Here is a 13,435-nt window from a genome sequence, read left to right on the forward strand (position 1 = left end):
TGCTAAGACCCCGCACAGCTTTGATTGTTACCTGCTTACTACACACAATACCACAACATCCAGGTAACCTGAACGTTGTAAAAGAGGCTTGATCGTACTGTGTATGTAAGGATCTGCGCTCCGTGCAGCAAACACTAACTATATCGGTTCTTAGGATTCGACCCTGAATCCTAGCCAAGATCGCCAAGTCTCAGGCCGCCGCGCATCCGCGGGTTCGGTCCGTGAATTTAACCGTTCGTATCGCCAATCTAGCCATCTAGGCCGCATACTTGGGGTCCAGTTCATGTAACACACGGGGTTGGGGTATAGATCTTTGCTTCTTTAGTGTCGGTCCTGGCTCAGGTGAGGCCGTTGGAAGTAGTGATCTGTGAGGTTGCGTGGCAGTTCTGGTTCAAAAGAGTTGTAGGATTTAACCGTCAAGACAACTCATCTCACAAGATAGACGCGAAGGCTCTTTCCACTATTAAATATGCAGGTTGACACATATCTTCTCGTGTTCTTTCTCTATGATTATCCGCACCTGCGTTACTCACATGTGCATCTCTGCTTTACCCAACTCTATATGTTGAAAGTCAAGGCAGCCTGGGTGACTTTTGTGTGACAATCAACACCGCTCACGTCAACGCTGGCTATGCAGTATCACCTTAAATCTACCATGGTTTCCTCAACCGAAGTCGTACAACGACACATGAGGCACAGCGTGCATTACCTCGGTTACATCTGAGCCGAGAATGCCGTATTTTCCTCTCATTGATGTAGAGCTATGATGTTTGCTTACAATGGCATCGCTCTCTCATCCCTACTTTTCTCTCGGCTGTGCTGTCATCCCAACCATAGTATCTCGTTGGCCAAGTTACTTCTATCATTCTCACAATCTGACATTCATTTTAATCTGGCATTTGCTATGTACAATTGTGCGCAACCTTTAAACCTCACGCTGTACATTCCGTACAATCAACATTATCACCGCCAGTATCATGAACGAGAGATTTTCGCGTTATTGAAGACATAATATGCCCAAGAATAGGTCTACTCAAAGGATCACATCAATTCCCGCTGTTTTAGAGTGAGAGATTTTATGCCAGTTAGCGTAAAGGACTACGGGTGTCTAGAACCCTGCATGCCCAGCAGCGACGCACCCACTTCCTGCAGCTACCATATCGCTTTTCTCTCCCTCCTATGATACTGTCTGGGCTTTCGCATTAGCTCGTATCAAATTCCATCTTTCCCATTCGTTTTTAAAGATATGCTTCCGATAATCAGGCAAGCATCCAATCAGAACAGATACCACTGGACAGTTCTGGCTTGCATGCTCCCCACTCAGCATGATCCTTTTGATGTCAAAAGCATTTTGAATAATTCGCATCCTCTCTAATGTCGCCATGATGCGCTTCCAGACTCCTGCAGCTTGTTATACTTTACCTGGGAAAGGGCACCCTTCTCTTATCTCTAAACTGCAATGGGGAGTCAAAGGTTATACTATAGATATTTTTGGGCATTTCGTATGCTCTCAGGGGTTTACGGCTCAACCACAGCACGAAATGCCCTATTGTGGAAGTACCTTGGCTATGTTGTAATCAGCCCGACATCATTCATCAGATGGATAACGATTATGGTTATATTAGGATGTGTAATTTTATTTTAGCATTGTTGGTTCATTTATGACGAATCTTACGATCCAGAGCAAGTAAGATGGGGCGAAAGCTTGTCTGATAGAGGTGTGTATAGAGTAAAAGCTTAAGCGCTGGGCATTTCCCAATGAGAGAGATCTCGCCAAATTGCCTTGTATTAACAATGTGACTGCGCATCAAAATTGTATTGAACTTGGTATGGATTTACAATTATATACTTTAATCTATCGCAAAAATATATTAATGATAAAATTCTGTAAAAAGCAGGCGTGCACGAAAAATATAATGGAAACGCTAAGAGATCTTGACCTTAGTAGCGTGCATTTGTCATCTCAGATCCATCACAGGCGTTGCCTGCTAAAGCAAATTATTCCGGCAATATTGTAACAGATATATGACAGTATTCATTGTCTAAGTAACTGAATTCGATTGCACACCAGAAATGAGCGTCGTGACACATTCGCGCTCTTTATGCGCAGATTTGGTGCAGCTATACCGTTTAGATGAGAAGCGCGCAGAGAATAGGATTAGGAGGATCAGGAAACCATAGCGCTACGCGTTTGTCGTAGATACGCAGCTTCAAGCTCCGTTGGCTTTGTTTATCATCTTTACCATACTATCTTCCTTAGAACGATACTTGAGTTTGAGTGATGAGGCTGAAGTTTCTTGAAGTCCGGCCTTGTAGATATAGATCTAGTCAAACATTTAGGTTCTCTGTGGGGTGCAGATATCATTCCGCGGAACTACATATACAATTGGACACAGTCATGTGTTCGAGGTAAGTGCAGCCTGGACTTACATTTCTGTTCTGGGATATATTGGCCATTCAGTGGTAGCCAGGAAGATCGCAGAAATATACTTTGTAGGCGCCGCATCAATTTCAGCTTACTTCAGACGCCTTTAAGCCTTTTCTATCTCTAAATGCCCTTGAAAAGCCAACTATAGCCTATTGGTGACGATCGGTGTTTTGAAGTAGCATCGCGGCGCTTAATCATCAACGCTGAGTGGCCTTGCGTTATATCAACCCCGTCCTAAGGTAATGTGGCTTGCAACCTCACCTCGTTACTGTAGAATGCGCTGTGTTGCTACGCTGAGCACAGCCCCCACCATATGCGAGATTCTCAACCGACCATGATTGATTGGATCGTCAAACATTCGCCTCATTTTAGCCGCATTCATCGATACCTGCCGTATGCTTGTGACACCCAATGCAGCTGCAACTGCTGCCTGCCAGCCTGGTCCTTGAGGCGAGACTGATAAGTCCGATCTCTCCCCTAGCATATACTTGTGATTCGAAAGTCATCTCTACATTTTCATAACATGAACAATACAACGCTGACAGATTTCCTAACGCCGATCGGCGATGGCTCCTCGTGGGCAGCGAAGTGTGTACGCCGCCTTCTCGAGGCCGAAAACCTCACGGAAATAGCTGGGGGTCTGGTCGCACAGCATGGCCGCAAGCCCGTGACATTTGTCAAGGACGCATGGGATGCATGGGGTATTGATATGGAGACTTGTCATGCGTACTGCGCCAGGCAGAACTTTCCTATGGTATTGTCATCCCCTTACCAGCACACTTAACCGGAGGTACCGGTTTATGGAGTTTCCACGCATAATTTGAGTTTTAGAATTCGCGCTGTATGATTTCAACGCTAAGTTTTACCAGGTCTTTGATTTTCCAATCTTCACATCGGGTGTGACAAACTACCTCCTACCTTGGCTCGGTCTGACGGCGCAACTACCGTACGAAACGGGTTCCATATCTGAGAACTTTGAGAGCTTCTGCCTCGCGGTCGGAAGTCCGATGTTATCTACCTTCTCTCTTATGTCGACAGCTCTCAATGCCCATTCCACATCGTTGATATTCGCAGCCAAATTCGGTAACGGTAAAACTAAATCACCTTTGAGTGAGGCAATAGATGCGGCGGAGTACTTCCTTTGTAACTCTCAGCAGTCTCCCATCAGAATACAAGAAGATCAGTTCCAAAAATTGTTTGAGGAGGATACCGAGCGGTTGCGTGATCGATGGCTACCCCTCGAAGAGCGTCTCCATAAGACTCGCCGGCAGTACACCTTCTCCCTCTTTGCGCAGACCTTTTTTGCAGTCATTGCTTGGGTTTTGACCATTGTTGGATCGTACGTTACATCGCTCGGTCAGCATTCCGAAGCTCTTTTGCTCTCCTCCGGCACGCTTTGGACTTGGTTAGTTCCGGTAGTCTTGGGTTGGATGGCTGTTGGGACACAATCACGAAAGGACGCCGTCCGAGAAGCAATACAAGGCGAGATATTAAGTGGAAAGTCTGCCCCAATAAAAGCACTAGAAGTCGAGTCTGGCTTCATAAACCCGCCGAAGCTGAAGCAACTACATCATGCCCTGTGGAGTAGTGTGCAAGGAGACGAAGCACACCAGGGCCCCGCTTACAATTATGCACGCATATTGACGTATCCAAAACTACGAGACAGAATCGTTGATGAGTTCGAAAAAAGGCGCGATTTGCAGGATGCACAGCAAGTTCGAGCTGATCCTTCTGATCCTGTAGATCAGGTTCACCGAACTAACACGACCCCGGTCGCAGTCGGCTCATCTCACTATATTGATGAGCCATACATGACTTGGAAGGATGTTAAAGAGAGTTCTGATTGGAAATGGAACTTCATAATCTCCAATATTGTCGCCGTATTTCTTCAGTGGGGCGTCACTGGGTCGGCCATTGTCATATCATACCTGACAGAGGTGCGCGGTCTCGGATGTCGCTCTGGGAGTTATCTACTATACGGCATCCTCGCAACTTCCGCACACGTTCTTCTGCTGATATCTGTTGTCCTTTCACACCACGTAATGCTTATATATCAAAAAGAGCGACGGAACAGAGCAGTAGGTGCAGCGCACGAAGTTCCACGAAGTCCTCAGATCAAATGGGTTGGTAGACTTGCCGTGCTTATGCGGTTAGTTGGTAAATCTGTTGCAGTTGTCAATGCCACCTGGATCATCTTGAGTTCTATATTCGAGCTGATCGGTTTCTATGAAAGCTGCTGGTGCACTGGAACTGTCTTGGGGCTAGGTAACAGGGCTTGGGTTGTTCTCTTTGTGAGTGGTGACAAGATGAGAGATGACGCTGAAGCCTCTTGGATCGGTGGACTTACCATGAGCTTATTTACAATGATCTTTACTTACATTCTTACTAAGTCTTATGCCCAGAGCAAAATGTAAATATCCCTAATACTTTTATTAAAGCCAGATGATTAGTAAACAAAACATGATTCTCACTAATACTACTATGCGGTTATGGCTCACACATATTGACTTTTGATTCAGCGCAATATAGATGAAAGTCAGACAGATAACTTGTCGAAGTATCATCAAAAATCTTTTGAGGCAAAAATAAACAAGACTATGTGATCTCCAGCAGCATATTAGCATCAATGTTTCACGATAACTGGCTTGGTGATACTTGGAGTTCACTTTTCATACTGATCAGCTTATGAAACCAACCCTTCCTATTCCTCAGTCAAGTGCGCTTATGCTCCTCAAACCTGCTACCTTATCAATCATATCTTTAGTAGTTTCAGCTATAATGTTCACATGTGTGGGTGCTAGCTTTTTCCCTCTTCCACGGCAACAGCGACGTAGGCCAGATAGGTAATTTCATGACGATTCTTGCGGTGTGGCTTGCGCGCGAAGATCCTGCCAATCAGTTTCTACGCGATGAAACCCGGGGTTGTATTATTACTTAGAGATACATATAACACTTGAGCTTTTACACGAGGTCTGTGAACAAGGACTTAAAGAAGAAACATATCATCAAGCCTGGATTCGCTTCATGGTCATTCTTGCATCTGATGCGACCTCCTGATCAAGATGATACGAGCCCATCTTCCTTGGAGGAATAAGAGCCGCAAAAAGCATATCAATCTCACGATTTGTACGCCCCTTGAGTTCTGGGACATAGATCCATGCACCGAGAGTAGCAATAGCGGCAAGGCCGCCAAACACAAAGCCGACCTTACCTTTTAGATTTCCTTCGTCCGGATTAACCATGTATGGAATGGCGATATTCATAATAATTCCGAGAATAGATTGAGTGGCGGTGGCAAGAGCGGTGGTGTGGGCTCGAAGTCCCATGGACGACGCCTCTCCGAGAAGCACAAATGCCATGGCGCCGATGGTCATAAAGTATAGAAAGGCATAAATGACAGTACAGGAAGCCTGTACCCACTTTGAAGGACCTATCCGAATAACGTCCATAATTCCAATCAGCAATAGGAGGGTAGTGAGTGCAGCCATGCCACCAATGAATACTTTACGTCGACCGTACGTGTCGACCACGAACCAACTAGTAATGTTGCCTGCTACACCGCAAGCTGTGATGCCAACACCGAGATCGAAAGATCGACTGGTATCTAAACCAGCAAGTTGGAAGAAGTATGTCGAGAAACCGAGGACGAAAACGATGCCGGCAAAATGTTGGCAAGCAAAAACACCAGTTGAGATGCAGCTCCGAACCAGGTTGGTACCTCGGAAACAATCGAGAAACCTAGACTCTTTCTGGTTGTTCTCTTCTGAGATGGTGGTCTTAAGAGCCGCAAGTTTGTCCTCAACGTTAGTATCCTTGCCCCAAAGTTTCTGTAACGCACGGAGGGTCTCGGTATCTTTCCCATTTCTGACTAGGTACCATGGCGATTCTGGCGCGAAAGGCAACCCACACATGAGGAATAGACAGAAGAACAGTTGGATAGCGAAGGGTGCAGCATACGCCCAGCGGTCAGTCCTTTCGCCAAACGCCTTTACGACAGCATTGGAGAGGAGCTGGCCGATAGCTATTCCGAGGTTGATGCCGGCCGTTGAGATACCTCGAAGAACGACGGGGGCAATCTCACCACAAAAAAGTGGTCCTATGGTGAGATAGAATCCAAGTCCAACGCCGAGAATGAGCTTCGATGCGAGAAAGGCGCCCTTGTTCGGGAAAACATTTCTCCAAAGGCACCTCCGGTACACAGTATAATACCACACATCAGTGCTGTACGGCGACCCCATTTGTCCGCAAGTGTGCTACATGCAAAGCCACCGAATAGCATGCTGACTGAGCTGATCATGTTGAAGGCAGTCTGCTAGCTGGCTGGCAAGATTGATTCACTGTCGAGAACGTATCCAAAATCCTTTCGAAAGGAGGCAACGGAAATCATGGCTCCGTTAATCTGAGCATCAAACCCCCTATCTGGTAGTCAGCAACTTGGTTGATAACACTCTTCCTTTCCTCCTACGATCCGACGGCACATATCGACCAGAAGAAGGACCAGCCAATAAGGGCGGGGTGTTTCTTGAAGACTTGTCCCAAAGTAAGCTGATGCTCATTGATGTTGTCAACAGTGGCTGCTTGGGCAGTCTTGCTGGTTTCTCTAAAGAGTTCCTCATGATAGGTGGTAGATGCAGGCTTTTTCATCCTGAGGGCAAGACGAGTTGTGTCCTATGATGATAATGACGAGGTGTAGGCAAGAGTAATGAGCATCGTCAGCGACAGTCAGGTAAGCAGTATATATAGACATATCACTGCTGTAGATAGGACTTGAGAGTATAAGGTCACATAAAGCAAACAAACTGACCACCTTGTCGGGTACGGCAGTTCTGGTCGACCCCATGCATTGGAACCGAAGCTGGGGTAATGCGGAGGGCGATACTCCGCGACGTACATGCCCATGCTTTAAGCGTTAGACCATATCTAGTTTTAGATCGTGACTTTTATTGGCTAGACTCTGTGTCTGAGGCTTGGGATAAATGACTAGTGGGAATGTTTTGCTCACGTGCCAGCCTAAAAGGCCCAAACGATCTTAAGAGCGACATTCCGCGACATCTCCTCCGACCAAGCTGTGCCTTCATCGTTCCGCGATCGCTAACAACCAGTATGAGCTCATGTCACCAACAGTCGACAACTGTCTCGACCTCCATGCCTTCCGTTGTCACGGCTCAGAAAAGACCTGCCCCACGTGGATCCGCCTCATATCCCCGCAAACGCGCAGTCAAGGCATGCCAGGTCTGCCGGTCGCGAAAAACTAAATGCGACAACGCGAAGCCAGCATGCTCATTTTGCGTCAAGGTCGGAGCGACTTGTATTCAGACACCGGTTGATCTATCCAGCTTTGACCCGGCTAGTCTACAGATCTTACAGCGACTCGACGATCTGGAACAGCTTGTTCGCGAGGGCAATCCTGATACCTTCGATCATTCCATTGCCATACCAAACCAGTTAAGTGAGAGCCTTCATCCAGCTCAACTGCTGCCATGTCCTATAGATTCAATTCTAGAATGGATAAGCTTGAGAGAACTGCTACCACAACCACTAAACGGTCCGGCATTTCTGTGCATCAAGAAGTCGGTATAAATGACAGCATCTCCGCCACTCTCGGGACTAGATGAGTTTGAGCCTCACCGGGTCCGATCTCTACTCGACAATTTCTTCAATTTTGTTCATGTGAAAAATCCCGTTCTAGATGAACAACAGACAAGGAGAACTGTGAATCGGGTTTGCCTCCATGGCATTGACTGGTCACCGGATGCTTGTCTTTCGTTGTTGATTTGTGCACTCGGTACAATAGCCACTCCCCTGGATGGCGGGTATGTGCCTCGTGATTCAGAGGCTTATATGACGGCCGAGTCTTTCTTTTTAACTGCGAAGAAAAGATTGGGGTTGATTTTGGGCACATCAAGCCTTATTGAAGCTCAATGCATGTTCCTTGCAGTAAGTAATGTTCGGAATTTAATACGAGAGAGGTACTAACCCAGTCTAGGGGGTATACAGCATATGTAAGTCGTCTCATGATGAACCAGATCAGAAACTTACATCTAATACTGCCTAACTAGGCACTTTTGATAGAATGGCAGCTTGGCGTTACTTCATGCAATCATTAGCTTGCTGCCGGACCTTCCAATCGCTGATAGGGTTTAGACGAGAATATGGAGACCAGCTGGATGAGGCCGGCCGTTGGTCAGCAGCTGCGGAGCAAGCAATATATTGGTCCGCTTGGAAGTCGGAGCGTGAGGTAAACCAAGAACTCAACTTGCCCGGCTTCTTATTTTCCGAACTTGACGCTGGATATCCGCCATTATTCCCTACACCACCGAGCCACGATAGCGATGCTACGACGTTACATGCTCTGAGACAGAGACGCGCGAACACACTTCTTGGTATTTCTACCTTTCTGAGATATCGCTATTGCGTCTCCGGCGCCGCATGGCCAAAGAGATCAAGGAATCGACATCACAAGTCGGCCAGAGTCATATCGACAGACTTGCTCAAGAAGTCGCGGACCGTGAAGCGCAAGTCTCGGATTGGGTTTGCGCATCACCTCGAAATATGTCTATAAACAACCCACCCGAAGAAGACGATGTATGTCGATTTGTTCTTCGTGGTCACCTGATTAATGTTTGGGAAATTATCTACTGGCCATTCGTTGAATGGGCAATAAATTCAACCATTGTCATGGAGGACGAACCATTGTTGAGGGAATATGCAATGAAAGGTCTGCAAATCCACATGGAACGCATTCGTGTCAATCGTGCCGGATTCGCGCACCGACATCATGGTACCTTCTACCTGATCAAGTCTTGTACTCAGAGTGCGCTCATTCTCCTGGCTGCAGCGAGAAGCCGCAACTTTGTAACAGACCAGGCTGAGAATTCGCTCCACGTCCCCATTGGGTGGCAGAGTGCCGTTAAAGAAGTCATTCACTTGCTAGAGGCTTGGGAACAGGAGTCGGCAGATCTATCCAGTATGGCCAATACTCTCCGCCTCATGTATCGGAATTATGAAGGAACGACCTAAGCTTAGCTGCTTAACTACGTTAGACATTCCTGGTAAGGTATCGCGTCGCGGAATATCGCTTTTATCTGAGCTCCACATGATCTCACTAAAGGATAACCCATTCGGAACCCTGACTCGGGAACTGACCCTAACGAATGAGCTTCTCTACTGTGCTTGCGGTCCAATCAGGTCGACCTTACTGTATCAGGACGATCCTCCACACCTCCACACCTGCGGAGTGTCGAACTTTGTCTCCATGGCCTTGTCTTAGGAGCTTATAATGCCTTTTACTTGTCCCCCACATGCTGAGTGCTTTGCGTTCTTTTAAGAGGCTTGAACATCTCGTCGACTTTCTGTATCCAACAATCTTTTTCCACTTGAACTCATAATACAGCCAATCTACTAATTCGAGTATTCTCCTTCCACAATGGCAATCCACACACCCAACCCACCCTGTCAGCCTTTGCGCACATCGGGGGAGGCAATTGTCAATGCTGCTGGACAGCGCGTTGTGCTCAAGGGGACAGCTCTCGGTGGATATTCGAACATGGAGAATTTCATTACCGGCTATTCTGGTCATGAACATGAGCACAGGGCAGCACTTGCTTCAGTTCTAGGCAAAGAAAAGGCACAATTCTTCTTCGACCGCCTACTGTACCATTTCTTCACAGAAGCTGATGCAGAATTCTTTGCATCGCTTGGTATGAACTGTATTCGTATCCCGTTAAACTATCGCCACTTCATTGACGACCAAAATCCAACCCATTTCAAGAAGAAGGGATTCGAATTGCTTGACCGCGCTGTCAACATTTGTGCAAAATACCACTTGTATGTCGTCCTCGACCTTCACGCTGTTCCGGGAGGTCAGAACCAGGACTGGCACTGCGACAGTGGTTTGAACAAGGCATTATTCTGGGACTTTCGCGTTTTCCAAGACCAAGCTATCGAGCTATGGATAGCCATTGCTGCACACTACAATGGAAACCCTGTGGTCTGTGGTTATAATCTCCTGAACGAACCAGCGGATTCCCAGCATGTTCGCTTGATCTCATGGTATGAGCGTGCGGAGAAAGAGATCCGAGCTGTAGACCCAGAAACAATACTTTTCATCGACGGCAACACATACGCAATGGACTTTACCTGCTTCCAGAATGTGCTTTCTAACTCCGTCTACGCATGCCACAATTATGCAATGTTCGGTTTCCCAATTCCAGGACAGCCTCTCTACACCGGAAGCGAAGACCAAAAGAACAAACTCATACGACAATTCGACCGGAAGATGTTGTTCATGCGAGAAAAGAAGGTTCCGATCTGGAATGGTGAATTCGGTCCAGTATATGCAAATGAGCATACCGACCCAGAGGCAGCGAAAACCAACAGTTCGCGTTATCATATGCTGCAAGATCAGCTCGAAATATACGCACGGGATCAAGTATGTTGGATTATTTGGCTCTACAAAGATATCGGTTACCAAGGCATGACGTATGTTGGCCTAGACACGCCATGCATGAAGCTCATCGCGCCCTTTGTTGCCAAAAAGCAAAAGCTTGCTCTCGACTTTTGGGGCGTCGTTGACAAGGATGGTGTCAAAGACGTATACGAGCCATTCATTGCAGGTCTGAAAAACATGGTCCCCGAGCATCTGCAAAAGAAGATGTACCCCAATACCTGGATATTCGATAGGCAGGTAGAGAGAGCCGTCCGAGAAGGCCTTATGAGCGAGTATCTTGGTTGGGAATTCGCTGATTTATTCGAGGGTAAGACTGAGGAAGAGCTCGAGGAGTTGGCAAAGAGTTTTGCTTTCGAAAACTGCATCAAGCGTGATGGGTTGAACATGATCTTGCAAGAAGATGGCCGTAAGACAGCAGCACCCTGAATTTGGGAGTACTAGAAAGCGTCAAATAGAGAATTTACGAGTTTTTGCCAACTTCACATCTATCAAGTAATGCATGTCATCCAGGGTGATTCACTTTTCATCATGCTTGAGTGATGAAAGAACTTCATATGCACCTATTCTTTCACTAGGCCAGCAACCTTTTCATGACTTTCATGACCTTCTAATTCCTCATCGTCTGTTGGTGATTGCCCAATGACGCTCCCCCATTCTATACCGAGACTGGCTAGCAGAGTTAGGCATGACAATCCAAGGGCAAGGTACCATATAGACCGTATGGCGTCATTGTATGCGAACAGAACCGCTCCCAATTGTCCAGCTGGAGCATCTTCCCTCACGGATATCGCCCCACTGGAACCGATGCCCTTCAAATCGGTGTCAGGTAGAATTGGCTCCAACAATTTGGCCAATTTGCTCTGCAGCAAGGCCTGTCCCACGGTGACGAAGACTGTAGACCCTAAGAAATTGGCTTGGTTGATAACCGCGTATCCGATCGATAAATCCTGCTTGGCGAGGACTGTTTGAGCTGCGATGTTAGGGCCCTGAAGCGCGAGGCCGAGGCCAATCCCTACTACGATCTAATGTTTCTTAACAAAAAAGCATTCGTGATGATTGAAGTATAGGTCGTGCGTACCTGAAATCCAATCCATTTCCCGCTTCCGACATCAACCGACCACGTGGACATCAGGCCGGAACCTACAATCACAATCGCAGCGCCAACCAGAAGTGGGGGTAGATAGTAACCTATTTTGCTGGTCACAACACCACTCGTAATGACTGCAACTACCACGCTGAGGAGGAGTGGTATCAGCGACAGTCCAGAATCCTGCGGCGATTTGCCTTGCACTACCTGAAACCATATCGGCAGGTAGAAGGCAAAGAGGACAAGAACGGAGCCAATGCCAAGACTAGCTATGGAACCTGCGAAAATGCTGCGTTGCGATATGATCCGGGGAGGTATTGTGCCATTTTCACCTCTCCAAATCTGAAATCCGACGAACGCGATGGCAAATGTGCCAGAAATGACAAACAATGCGATGATAACGCCACTGCCCCATGCATACTCGTTACGGCCAAACTGAATGGCGAGCAACAAGCACACGAGCGACGTTGCGATCAGAACGAAGCCTAACGGATCGAGCTCGAAAAACTTGTCTCTCAAGGTTATTGCTCGTTTTGCTGGTGGTGGACAATTCGGTGTGAGTAAGACCAAGAGTACTATAGAAATCACTCCAACAGGTAGGTTGATCCAAAAGCACCATCGCCACTGAAATTGTGAGCAGAATGCTTCAGGTGAGACTACATGGGGATACACACCGTAATTGATGTGAGGTAGCCTCCAAGGATAGGTCCCAATATCGAAGTTATACCAAAGACGCTTCCAAGACTTCCAATGTACTTTGGACGGGACTGCATCGGAACAAGGAAGGTGATCAACAGGAAAGCACCCGGCGATACGCCCGCTCCCCCTATTCCTGAAATAACTCTTCCTACGATCAAGGCCTTGGATGATGGCGCTGCTGCGCATATGATCGAGCCGACTTCGAAAATGGCAATATTGAGTACCATGGTCCATTTCGCGGAGTAGTAGCGGTAGATGCGTCCGAAAGAAAGTTGAAGCACGCAGAATGGAAGGAGGTACCCCGATTCGTACCAGGCTATATCCCCAAAACTCTGAAATTGTTGCGAAATGGTTGGCACAGCTGTACCGATGATTGTTCGATCCTGCGAAAAATGTCAGACAGTCAATGTCATCATAACGTTAAAACACTGACCAGAGCCACGACGAAGAATGCAAGCCAGATGGCAATCATCGCCGTAAAGACGATCTTGAATGGTGGGTACGCTTTCTCGCCATGTTCTGTTGAAGTTTCCTCCCTGTCTGTTTTCGACATATTAGTCATGGTCGAAGGTGTAAAATGGCTGGGTCTGCTTAAGATGCATGTGAGCTTTTCCTGTAGTCGAAGGAACGGCCGTCTTATGTATTCAATGAAAAAAGCTGTAGAAAATATTTTGCACACAACGGCCTCCGTCTTCATCAAGAGACAGTGCTGTGAGTTTGATTGGGGCGCCTAACAGATGCTCGGGGGCGGGACCGAGACCGAGCTTTCGGT

The 13,435-nt window shown here is 47.2% G+C and overlaps 5 protein-coding genes across 5 annotated transcripts; 3 read left to right on the plus strand and 2 right to left on the minus strand.

Moving 5' to 3' along the window:
* Positions 1-2,951: 2,951 nt before the first annotated feature.
* Positions 2,952-4,842, plus strand: COCVIDRAFT_113516 (hypothetical protein; the record flags this gene model as incomplete). Its single annotated transcript, XM_014695716.1, has 2 exons — positions 2,952-3,182; positions 3,289-4,842. The coding sequence occupies 2 exons, from the start codon at positions 2,952-2,954 to the stop codon at positions 4,840-4,842; spliced, it is 1,785 nt and encodes a 594-aa protein (XP_014551202.1).
* Positions 4,843-5,433: 591 nt separating this feature from the next.
* On the minus strand, positions 5,434-7,072 carry COCVIDRAFT_42468 (hypothetical protein; the record flags this gene model as incomplete). Its single annotated transcript, XM_014695717.1, has 4 exons — positions 5,434-6,524; positions 6,617-6,740; positions 6,777-6,843; positions 6,894-7,072. 4 exons carry the CDS (start codon positions 7,070-7,072, stop codon positions 5,434-5,436), a joined length of 1,461 nt encoding a protein of 486 aa, XP_014551203.1.
* A 459-nt stretch (positions 7,073-7,531) lies between these two features.
* COCVIDRAFT_42469 (hypothetical protein) lies at positions 7,532-9,448 on the plus strand (the record flags this gene model as incomplete). Its single annotated transcript, XM_014695718.1, has 5 exons — positions 7,532-8,002; positions 8,045-8,365; positions 8,415-8,430; positions 8,488-8,811; positions 8,868-9,448. The coding sequence occupies 5 exons, from the start codon at positions 7,532-7,534 to the stop codon at positions 9,446-9,448; spliced, it is 1,713 nt and encodes a 570-aa protein (XP_014551204.1).
* Positions 9,449-9,854: 406 nt separating this feature from the next.
* Positions 9,855-11,303, plus strand: COCVIDRAFT_113563 (glycoside hydrolase family 5 protein; the record flags this gene model as incomplete). The annotated part of the gene is made up of 1 exon (XM_014695719.1): positions 9,855-11,303. The coding sequence occupies one exon, from the start codon at positions 9,855-9,857 to the stop codon at positions 11,301-11,303; it is 1,449 nt and encodes a 482-aa protein (XP_014551205.1).
* A 134-nt stretch (positions 11,304-11,437) lies between these two features.
* Positions 11,438-13,225, minus strand: COCVIDRAFT_42471 (hypothetical protein; the record flags this gene model as incomplete). The annotated part of the gene is made up of 4 exons (XM_014695720.1): positions 11,438-11,863; positions 11,956-12,588; positions 12,639-13,046; positions 13,097-13,225. 4 exons carry the CDS (start codon positions 13,223-13,225, stop codon positions 11,438-11,440), a joined length of 1,596 nt encoding a protein of 531 aa, XP_014551206.1.
* Positions 13,226-13,435: the final 210 nt, after the last annotated feature.

This window comes from Bipolaris victoriae (genome assembly GCF_000527765.1).
Source record: "Bipolaris victoriae FI3 unplaced genomic scaffold scaffold_149, whole genome shotgun sequence".
NCBI lineage: Eukaryota > Fungi > Ascomycota > Dothideomycetes > Pleosporales > Pleosporaceae > Bipolaris > Bipolaris victoriae.